Raw genomic sequence first — 12536 nt, forward strand, 5'->3', positions numbered from 1 at the left:
ACATTCGAAGAGATTTATTAAATATAAAAATTAGGAATGTCATTTGAGATAAGTGGGAAAATTGACAAAGAAAAACTTAAGGAATATTGTGAAAAAAAGAATCAGCTTCCTCTACTAAAAATAATTGAAAATGGTAGTTATAGTGAAGAAGAGGTGGACAAAAGTTTCATTCTACTAGAAACTTGCCTGTTACCACCAAAAGTTAAAGAACACATGTTTTTCTTTATGCATAATTTGTTATCCACAGAAGAGTCGAAAGTAAGGATGAATATGAGTGGTAGTAATAGACTATATAAGCTATGCGAGAAAAGACTAGAAACGCAATGCCACATAATGTTAGAATGTGAAAAACAAGAAAGAAATGTAGCATGACTGAGGAATTTATTGGCAAGTGTTACAGGTAAAAAAGATGAAGCTAATTTAGAGAAAGCTGTGTAACTAAAAGTAGATGATGAGGCCTGTATAAGGACAATAATGTACATAGTATCGCTTTTTTGTGATTACACATGGAAGCGAAAAGAAAAGGAGAAGGAAGATTATGATGTGATAAATCGTGTGGAAACAGAATGGAAAAGGATAAGGATTATGAAGTGTAAGAAAATTGAGGACGTGTTTGATTCAAAGTAGAAGGGAATAGTTTTTGTGTCTTGGTGGGCAAGGATGTGTTGTAAAAAAAAAAAATGAAAAATAAAATAAAAATAAAAAAATAAAATAAAAGGAGAGTTGAGAAAAAATTACAGGGTTTAAGGTTTTATATTTGTATGATTTTTGTTTTTTCATTTTGTGGTAAGGATCTAGGTAGAAGATTAGAAAAAGGAGTTTTTAATTTTGGTATAAAAACAAATAGGCTATGAAAGATGGAATATATATTCATGGAATAGCATTAGATTTTAAGTTAAATATTTCGAACTTTTAATGAAGTGTTTGATTTTAGAGTTTGATTAGAATTTTTAGATTATAATAGTTAGCTTCAAGATTTGTTAAATATTTTTAAGTTTATATTTTAGGTAAGATTTAAACTTAATTGAATATTTAGAACGTATGGGGCTTACGATTGAATATAATTTTAGGGAATATAGAACATATTTTAGGGAATATAATATAGGATTTTGTATGATTTAAAAAGAAATTTATAGAGTTTAGATTTGAAGTATTTGAGTCTTAGATTATAGAGTTTAGATTTGAGGTCTTAGATTTGAAGAGTTAAATTTGAATTAATGGAGTTTATTTTATCGATTTAGGGGGATACGATTCGCCTGGATTGTGAAATGTTTGATTTTTGGGAAATTTATTTGAGGATTGTTGTAGCTACCCAATAACGCAAGGCCCAGCAAAAGCAGAATATAATGAAATGTGATCTATTTGAAAAAAAAATTGGTGTTATGTTTGTTTTTTGTTTTTTATTTATGTAAATGAAGTGAAAAGTGTTTTAAACAAAGTGAAAGTATTTTAAAGTTAAAAAATGTATATATATATATTGTAAATTTGTATTTTAACGTTATATGTTATAGGCCTAATGAATGGGAGCAGCTTTTAGCCGCCGACCCGCCGTGGATAGCTAGAATGTGAATTTGGAAATTATTGTATCGTAAATTAATGGAAGGAGAATCGTAAGAATGGGGAAATTTATAAAAAAAAGGAAAAAGGTAGATAAAATGTATTAGGAGAGAAAGAATTAGGTATGTGAGGCATTAGAAAGGTAGAAAGCTATGAAATGCCGAGTAATAGGTATGATAGATAGGAAGTAATGTAAAGGAAATGACAGTGAAATAGTGATGAATTAGATTACAATTAAGCAGAGAGTCTTAGATTAAAAAAAGCGAAAGAAATGAGATTGATTTTTTATTTTATATTCAGGAGTACGAGAGGAAAAAACAACACCCGGTTGGATTCTGGCCATTGCATCAGGCATCACCAACCCATCGTCAACAGGGCGAAAGAGATGAGGAAACCATAAAGGGAGTTACATCCAGGATGTTTCAGTGTAGAACAAAGAATGTTGGATAGGGGAAAGAAAAGAAGAAGAGTTTGAAATATGAGTTGAAGGGGATTTTATATATTTTTAATATTATGGTCAATTTTTGAATAATAATAATAAAAAAATAGAATATTGCAAAGAGATAATCATTACTCTTTGGAATTTAGGATTCAATCATAGGCAGCGCAAAGTAAAGAGCAATTTGGCAATTCATTATCATTATTTTTTTCTTCTAGACCCGGGCACTTCGTATAGAAGTAGTTGTCATAGAAACTTCGAAAGGGGCTCAATCGATTGGAAATTAAGAGGGCTAGTGCCCTTTTTAATGGTCGAAAGTGATTGGAGGACAACCAGTACCCCATTATTTCCCCAAACACCTCCAATCAAAATTTTGAGATGGCCATTTTCTTCAGCGTAGTTGAAAGGTCCGGAATTATGTATTTGAGGATTACAACCCCCCCCCCCCCCACATCCCTCAGAGCAAGAGTTGTAACTTATGCCCTGGGGGCATACAAGGTTTTTTTTTTATAGAAAAAGTGATTGTATAACCTTCGGAGGGAGCTCACTGGACTGGTAATCATAAGTTCTAGTGCCCTTTTTAAGAGTCAAAGTGATTGGAGGGCAACTAGCCCCCCCCCCCACGGCATCCGATAGTAATTTTGAGATAGCCATTTGTTCAAAAACAGCCCAAAGATCTCATAACAAGGCCTTTGGGGTTGACACAACCCCCCATAGCCTGGGGTAAGGGTTGTACGTTATACCCCGGGGGTATATAAGCTTTTTATGCAAGGAGTGGCTGTGCGAACTTTAGAGCATACTTATTGCATTGGAAATTTAAAGTTCCAGTTCTCTTTTAAGAGTCAAAAGTCATGGAGGGCAACTCTAAAAAACGGAATTTTGATACCAATAAATATATCAAAAGATTTGGCTTTTTATGCTGATTTCAAATATATAAGTTTAGTCTTAGTCTTACCATTAAGTCTAGTCTTACCCATCAAAGGCTATGAGCCTGAGAAAATTTGCCTCATTTTCGAAAAAAAAGGGGAAACACCCCCTAAAAGTCATGGAATCTTAATGAAAATCACTTAATCAGATTAAATAAAAAAAAAACAAGTTTTTTAAACTGAAAGTAAGGAGCGACATTAAAACTTAAAACGAACAGAAATTATTCCGTATATGAAAGGGGCTGTCCCCTCCTCAACGCCTCGCTCTTTACGCTAAAGTTTTTTATTGTTTTAAAAAATAAAGTTGTGAGACAGAGTCAAACTTTAGCGTAAAGAGCGAGGCGTTGAGGAGGGGACAGCCCCTTTCATATACGGAATAATTTCTGTTCGTTTTAAGTTTTAATGTCGCTCCTTACTTTCAGTTTAAAAAACTTGTTTTTTTTTATTTAATTTCTGATCGTTTTTTAGTTAATGCAGCTTTTATTTGCATAAAAATTTTACTTTTCTTTTGCTAAATGGATTTCTTTACAAATTAACTTACGTAACTAACTTCTATATTCCTATATTTTTCTTCTGGCAAAAAATACAAAGTTGCAGATTTTTGCATATATGAGCTTGAAACCTATGTAATAGGGTTTTCTGATACGCTGAATCTGACGGTGTGATTTTCATTAAAATTCTTTAACTTGTAGGGGATATTTCCCCCTCTTTAAAAAGTCGAGTAAATTTTCTCAGGTTCGTAACCTTTGATGAGTAATACTAAACTTAATAAAATTTATATATTTAGAATCAGCATTATAAACACATTCATTTAATACATTTATTGACATCAAAATTCCGTTTTTAAAAGTTTCGATAATTATTGAGCCGTACCGCTTGTTTTTTTATTGTTTTTTTTTTTGTTACGTATATGTTATTACGTATATGAGGGGGTTCTCCCCTTAGTCAATACCACGCTCTTTACGTTAAAAGTTAAAAAAAATTTTGATTCACAAACCCCTGAATCACAAAGGCCGTTTAATTAGAATAGATAGCTCTTTTGACAGCACTAAAAAAAAACTGTAGCGTAAAGAGCGAGGTATTGACTTGGGGGAAAATCCCCTCACTTACGTTATAATTTCTGTTCGTTTTAAGTTCTAATATTCCTTCTTACATTTCAGTTGAAAAAACTTGAACTTTTTTATTTAATTTCTGATCGTTTCTTAAATAATGCTTGGAAATCCGGCGCCCCCGTCAGAGAAATTTCGCTTACCCCAAAGAAACATCCTCCACGGAAATATTTTTCAGAGTGACCCCCTCCTCTAGCCCCCCCCCCTCCAGAAAAAATCCTTCCTGAAAATGGTTGTATACTTCCAAATAACCAATAAATAATGCTGGCAAGTCTGGCGCCCCCTTCATGGCAATTTTCCTTCCCCCATGAAAACTTCCTTCATGAACAGATCCTCCAACATAACCCCCGACCCCCCCATCCCTCCCCCACCCAGAAAAAAAAACTCCTGAAAACTTCTGTATACTTCCCAATAACCAATACTATATGTTAACATTGGGTAAAGTTCATAACTTTTAGCCCTCCCTCTGGGAACTTCGGGGATTAAGTCATCCTAAAAGACATATTTATCATATTTTCGACCATGCTGAACAAAATGGCAATCTCAAAATTTTGATCAGGTGACTTTGGGAAAAAATAAGCGTGGGAGGGGGCCTAGTTGCCCTCCATTTTTGTTGGTCACTTAAAAAGGGCACTAGAACTTTTAATTTCCGTTCAAATGAGCCCTCCCACGATATTCTAGGACCACTGGGTCTATACTATTACCCCTGGAAAAAAAAAAACAAAAAAAAAACAAATAAACACGCATCCGTGATCTTTCTTTTGGCAAAAAATGTAAAATTCCACATTTTTGTAGATAGGAGCTTGAAACCTCTACAGCAGGGTTCTCTGATACGCTGAATATGATGGTGTGATTTTCATTAAGGTTCTATAACTTTTAGAGGGTATTTTCCCCTTTTTTTGAAAATCAGCCAAATTTTCTCAGGCTTTTAACTTTTGATGGGTAGCACTAAACTTGATGAAAGTTATATATTTGAAATCAGCATTTAAATCTGATTCTTTTGATATATCTATTTGTATAAAAAACCCATTTTCTACAGTTTTAGTTACCATTGAGCCGGGTCGCTCCTTACTTACAGTTCGTTACCACGAACTGTTTGATTAAGCATATCAGAGAACCCTACTGTAGAGATTTCAAGTTTCGTGTTTATGCGTGTTTGCACGGATGCGTGTTTATTTGTTTGTTTTGTCCAGGGGTGATCGTATCGACCCAGTGATCCTAGAATATCGAGAGAGGACTCATTCGAACGGAAATTAAAAGATCTAGTGCCATTTTTAAGTGACCAAAAACTGGAGGGCAACTAGGCTCTCACCCCCTTTTTTCTCAAAATCGTTCGATCAAAATTTTGCAATAGCCATTTTGTTCAGCATTGTCGAAAGGCTGAATAACTATGCCTTTGGAGATATCATGACCCCCCCCCCCCCGCCCCCACAGCCCAGGGGGAAATGTCTAAGTTACAAAATTTGTCCATTGTTTACGTATAGTATTCGTTACTTGAAGTATGCATACATTTTACAGGTGGGTGGGTGGGGGGGGGGCAAATTCTCTGCTGGTGGGATTTTCCATAGGGATGAAAGTTTCCAGAGAGTGAATTTTTACAGGGGAAATTTTACACTGGGGGAATTAGCCACAATTCCTTTACAAAATTCTTCTTATGCCTTGCTTTACCTTTGCCGGCTCAATTTTGCGCGTGGAGATGTTAAGGGTAATTGTCCGGGGTAAATTTTCACCAGGATTGATTTGTCTAGAGAATAAATCCGTGGGGAGGAGGAATTTTCCCGTGGAGGTGTTGCCAGATTTATGGCATTATTTAAAAACGATCAGAAATTAAATAAAAAAAAAACAAGTTTTTTCAAGTGAAAGTAACATCAAAATTTAAATCAAACAGAAATTATTACGTATATGAGGGGGTTGCTTCTCCTCAACACCTCATTCTTTACGCTAAAGTTTGAATTCTGTACCAATTCTTTAAGAACGACTCCTGAAACACTATTAACATTGCTTCTTCCTTTCACTTGAAAAAACTTGTTTTTTTTTTATTTAATTAGGAATCAAAAGTGAATGGAGGGCAACCAGCCCCTCCCCCACAAGCCTACATTCCCCAAAACACATCAAATCAAAATTTTAAGAGAACTGTTTTGTTCAGCAGTGATGATATGTCCTGTAATTATGTCTTTGGGGATGTCAACTTCCCCGCAGTCTTTAAGTTAAGGGCTGCAAGTTTGGCAATTCGTTCATTCTTTAAATATAGTATATGTTATTGAGAAAGGTGTGCCTATTTGACCTTTACATTCGAAAAATAACAAGGGCATTCGGATGAGCCTTTCAAAGAATATTGAGGGGAGTATTGAAGTGAATCAAAACACGGTATGTGTACATGGACTGTCAAAAGGACGTAACTCATGAATGACTGGGTGTATTAATTTGGAAGTTTCAGGAAATGAGAAGGGAAATGATCAAAAAGGGAATATTTGCATGCTTCCACTACTACTGCAACTACCACTACTAGTACTACTACCACTGCTACTACTACTACCACACTACTCCATTTACAATGACGAGGTGAAATTTGAACTAAATCCAAAGACGCTGTGTGCAATCGCATTGTCAAAAGAGCGTATCTCAAGAATTGATTTGGTTATTAAGTTGGAACTTTCTGAGAATGCTAACAGGGGTAAATGATCTGACCAAAAGACAATATGTGCACGCTACTACAATACTTCTATCAATGCTACGTCTACTACTACTTCTACTTCAACTACTACTTCTATTGCAATTACTTGTAAAGGCAATAGCATAATACTGCTGCTGCTACTAGTACTAAAGCAATTACTATTAATACTACTACTAGCAATGCAAATACTACTACTATGACTACTATACAACTATGCCTAAAGGTATGAAGGTGAAATTTTCAAGATTTTTTTTGGGGGGTCGTCTGCATGCCGGTCGTAAAAGGGCGTAACAGAAATAGCTTAGGAATAGTTTGGTTTGTGAAGTTGAAACTAACAGGGCTTGTGGTGGGGGATGTTCAATTAACCAAAATAAAATATTTGCATCGTTTTGCTACTGCTTCTACTCATATTACCACTACTGCTACTATTATTACTACTTCTACTACTGCTACTGCCACTAAAGATAAGGCTACTACCGGTAATTCTACTGCTACTACTACTGCTGCTACTAAAACTAACGGTATTAAAACGAAAAATTTGAGAAATATCGGAACAGCGTGGAGCTAAATTGAAATACACTATGCCTACACAGGTTGTTAAGAGGACGTATCGGAAATGCTTGAGGAACGGTTCATGGTATTAAGTTTAAACTTTCAGCGTGTGTCGAAGGGGATGTTGAAGAAACAAAAAGTGCTATGCGCATACTGCTACTAATTAGGGCCCGACTGATATGAATTTTTTTAGTCAGATACCGATATATCGGTATCGCACCGATACGATACCGTTATACTTTGCAGATAAATCCCCCACCGGAAAAAAACCTTACCGTACCTAAGAAAAGCCTCACCAAAGGAAAAGCCTCAATAATTCATTTTGGAGTCCAAAAATCAGGCCATTTACAAGAATTGTTTGATTTCATTACCTTTTCTGATCAGCAGCTTCTGATCACACAAAAGAAATGGCGGATATTTGCAGAAGTGACAAATAAGAAATAATTTGATCAAGGAAGCCAGTTTAGTTACATAAACACGAATACGTGAAAATCTGATTGAAAGAAGTGCAAGATATTTATTCAAATTGATTATCCAAATCCAGATTTAAATAGTAGGACTTTGAATATTAATCATTCGCGTAAGTAGATGATGTACGTTCTTGAAGTCACCATATATTTAGAATATTGCTGCACCAGGTGTGTATTGACAAGTGTTGACAACAAAAATACTTTGTCTCATCTCTGCTGCTCTCTCTACCATTGCCAGACTTAGCTGGTGGCTCCACCCCCAACGACCGAACAAGCAAAATTACCTGAGGAAATCTGGTGCCATCTTCTGGACAAGTTGCGCATAAAAAAAATATATATATGCCGATAACTTGATTATTGTTGCAAATTCATTCTTTGTTTTTCTTTCGATTCTTAAACCAATGTTATATTTACCTTTTGCATTATTACAGCCCAATGTATATACACCTATGTAAATTTGTATGCAGTGTTACAGCCACACCAATTATTCTCATTTCCTTTTTTATTCTTTAATAATAATTTCTGGCCGTTTTGATTTTGAATTATTGTAGGCTTCTATTTCTACTGATCTTAAGTTTAATATGGCCTTTACTTTTCTTTAATAAACTTTCTTTTTCGTAAAGTTTTCGTAGTATATATATTTATATATATATATATATATATATATATATATATATATATATATATATATATATATATATATATATATATATATATATATATCCGCGTGTACAAACAGATCCTCTCATTTGATCTGCCATCTGCGGCCCAATTACGCTGGAACACGTATATTTGCAGAAACTTCCTCAAAATACCTTTGAAAACAACTTGATACTTCAAAACCTACTTATAATTCCTAAAAACATCTAATAATAACATTGCACTACTAATTACCGATATTTATATAGGTATTGGAATAAATTAATTTGAAATTAGATTCTTTAAAATTTAGTGTTACAACGTTGAAGCCAAGTTTCGCATTCAAGAGAAATCTGACTTGTCTTACGAGTGAAAAAATCGAATGTCGCTTGTGTTTACAGTTGTGTAAACGTTCTCAGGAGCACTTGCATCTCGGTCCGGGCTTGTATAATGGTTGAGATAGGGAATGATCATACTGTCTATTATTTATATACAGTGGTTGACAAACAGAAGAATTTGGACATGCATACAATTATCAAACACATGTTTTATTCTTATTTGAACAATTTTTTAAATTACCTTTAAAGTTGATAATTTTCATTTTTTCTAATATATTTAATGTTGTCTACACAGTATCCTTACTTCTTTCACTTTACTTTGGTAAAACAATGTGTAGTTTACATTTTTCTTTGTATGGATGCTGTTTAACACATTGACCATTGCTGATGCAAAACATTATAGCTTTTGGAATTCCAATTTTACATTACTGTCCTAACAAAGAGTAATTCATGGTTATTCTAGGATACTAAAATAACAAGAGTAAGATTTCTCAAAGGCCAAGCAAGTTTACTATGGACATTCTGTCTAAGATCCAAAAATCACAACTTACACCTATATAATATAACAAGAAATACATACATCATTTGGTGTTTTATAATGATAAAATTTGGATATGTCACCAAAAGTGGACAATAGTCTGTGCACATCACCAGCACTTTTTCTGGAACCAACTTGGATGACAACAGTCTTTCGGGCTTGGGCAGCTCTTTGTCCAATTATTTGATCAAAAGTGTGACTTTCCCTTGAAATATCTTCTGTTAAATCTGCAGCCTTTTTAGCTGAAAGCAGAAAAATCAACTTCTGAAATCAGATAAATCAATCTTAAGATATGGATAACAATCTAAGGCAGTGAAAAAACGATTAAGACAAATTGGATATTTTAAACACTCTTTTTATACAACAAAATCTAAAAAAAAAATTCTCATGAAAGGCACAGATAAAATTTAGAACAAGAAGAAACTAGCTTACATAAGGTAATAAGCAGAAATTATTATGAATGAAGAAAAGAAACTTAAAATCAGGAGTAACAAATCCAAACGGTTTTGCAGCCCATTCGGAAATGCAGCGTAACTTGGCAGGCCAAATAGGGAATTCTATATCCCTATATTTTCCTTAGATTCAGACCCACTATGAACATTGGCATGAAAAATTGAAACATAATTAGCTACTTTTATTGTACTTACAATTATTTTTGTGATTAAACATAGATAATGTCTTAAGACATTATCGTGAATTTACACCGTCAAGAAAATTTTATGAAACAAAAATATAAAAATTCATCTCCTGACCTTGTTGCAGAAAGTAAATATGAAAAAGAGCTTGACCGTTTGCTTGCTAATTCTATTTGTTCTGCTTTTATAGTGACGCCGTCTGATATTGAGTTTAATCTAAAAAAAGAATTAAGAAAAAATCTTCTGCCAGTGTTGATTTAATATCTGCTAAACACTTTGAACATTGTAGTAGTCTTTTGTAGCTGCACCTTTCGTTACTTTTTCAAATGTCTATTTCTTCTAGTATTGTGCCTCAACAGTTTTGTATTGGCCAGATTACGCCTATATCGAAAAAAGGGAAAAAGGATCTCGATGATTGTCGATCGTATCGGCCTATAAACGTCTCAAGCCCCACTTTTAAAATATTTGAGTCAATTATTCTTAGAGATATTTCCCAAAAGTGTGCATGCTCCGTTTTCCCTTTTTATGGTTCTGGCAGATGTGGAAGGTTCCTGGGATTTTATTGTTCTATGTTCACTAAACATTGCCAGAGCATTTGATTCATGTATTTTTGCCCAGATTTTGGTAGAAGCTCTAAAGAGAGGGGTTGACTTCTCAGTTATAAGGTGTCTTCGATACATGTATAAACATCTTCGTGCCAAAATGAAGCGCGGTTCAGAGCCTTTTAGTGTGCTAAAGGGTGTTAGACAAGGAGGTCTCACTTCCCCAGCGCTTTTTAATAATTCAGTCATTCCAGCCCAAAGTTCTATTGAGTCCACCTGTATTTACGGGGGTTTAGACGTCTCTTTACTTACGTATGCTGATGATATCCTAAATCTGAGTCGAACTTTCTCTGGTTGTGCGAGCAGTTTCTCAAAGTTAAAACTAGAATATCAGCAGATTGGTTTAAGTTTTAATGTGGATAAAACTGTAGCTGTTGGTTTCAACCTCAAAGGATACTCTGATAAATCCCTCCAACTTACTGAGACTTTTATCTACCTCTCTAAAAGCCTTATTTACCTGGGAATGCCCATTGGAAATTCAATTAAGTAAACTGTTAAGCTTGCCATTCAAAATCTTGAAAAAAAGACAAGGTTAGCTTATGCGTCACTTGTCTCTAACGTTACACACCTTAGTCGTTTCCATCTTTCTAAACTTTATAATAGTCTAACTTTGCCTCATCTTCTTGCTCTGTCTCCTATTTGGCACTTTTTTCCTGCTTCAAAAAAAAAAAAAACTTGTTCATCGGATTTATTTTAAATTTGCTAAATTCCTTTTACATATACCCCCTTGGACTAGTAACTCTTTTTAGTACCAAATATTTAAGCTCATTTTCCCTTCGACAATTATTGATAAAAGAGCAAAAGATTTTAAATCTTCCGCCAGTAAATTAAATCATGATTGGTCCTCTTTATTTTTATGAGTTTTTTTTATGTCTTATCTTGTGATTATGATATATGATTTGTTATTATGTTTATAATTATCATGATTGTAAAAACTGCTTATTTTTGTTCAGTGTTCAAGTTTCCTTGTCTTTTTTCTTTTGTTTCTCTTATGTACTCTGTCATTTAGGGGACTTGCGCCCTTTTTTGTTTTGACAGGTTATAAATAAATTTAATTGAATATATTTTACTAGTGCGTGTTTGTTTTTCTACCCTTACGCTTGGATTTTACAAATCAATCTCAATTTTAGCATTGACACAATGTCATTGGTAATACAGCTCAGCATTTGTTATGTTTGGCCCTGCTCTGTGTTTGGTTTATTTCATTTCGAAAAAAAAAAAAAAAATGATTTGCAAAAGTAAGTTGGACTAAAAGTCTTTGTCTCTTGCAAATCTTTGACCTGTTAACATCAAAATCAGTTTATATTGTTTGGCCAGTATTTCACAAAGGATTATTAATTGGGTATTTTACAGCCTTTGATCAGTTAAAAACTATTTTTTTTTCTTTTAATAATTGGATTATACTGCAGAGTAAAATCTATTGTTGTAATTACACAACTGTGGTGAATGAGTATATATATATATACTGGCAACAACTTTGACACTGATTTGGAATAGATTTCTGTATATTGAATATTACCACCGTGAGTGCAGTTATAAAATAATGGACGACTTGAAAATTATTCTAAATCCAATTTTGAACTTTATTTCTTGACTGATGATTGGAGGTATCAAAGTAGAGACAATAATTGCTATGTCAAAAACCTTTTTCAGTCACGATACTATTCTACAGGCAAAAGAGGTTTTCCATCAGGTGCTAGAAATTGGAAAACATTTAATTAGATGCCAAAAAGACTGTGAAAAACATTAGTAAGTGGTTCACTGTGGCATCAAAAGAAAAACGTAAGATTCCGAAATTCGTGATATTCTCACCAAGTGAAATTCCAACAATATGAGATGCCTTTTTTTTATATAATATGTCCTGAAGCTGCAAATGATATTTCAGAGGTGAAACATCCCTCATCAGAATGGAGAATTGTAGTAAAAAGTAAACCCACTGCCTCCTCAATTGCTGACCAAATGAAAAAGGCCCAACCTGGCCTTTTAGCCTCTGTTAAATCTCCTGCTTTCATCAGTGTAGTTAAAGGTTTACCAAGAGAAATGAAAAAAAAAAAAGA

General features: G+C 34.0%; 1 protein-coding gene across 2 annotated transcripts in view; it reads right to left on the reverse strand.

Annotated features, from left to right (window-relative positions):
* The window catches only part of LOC148952096 (poly(A) RNA polymerase, mitochondrial-like), a 58797-nt gene that overhangs the window by 32928 nt on the left and 13333 nt on the right, over positions 1-12536 (reverse strand). For both annotated transcript variants that reach the window (XM_089088844.1, XM_089088843.1), the window contains exon 2: positions 9285-9484. In XM_089088844.1, coding sequence (XP_088944970.1) covers positions 9285-9484 — 200 coding nt within the window. The remainder of the gene's footprint in view (positions 1-9284; positions 9485-12536) is intronic.

This window comes from Artemia sp. Qi Xiang Cuo, chromosome 5 (genome assembly GCF_049724085.1).
Source record: "Artemia sp. Qi Xiang Cuo chromosome 5, ASM4972408v1, whole genome shotgun sequence".
Lineage (NCBI taxonomy): Eukaryota > Metazoa > Arthropoda > Branchiopoda > Anostraca > Artemiidae > Artemia > Artemia sp. Qi Xiang Cuo.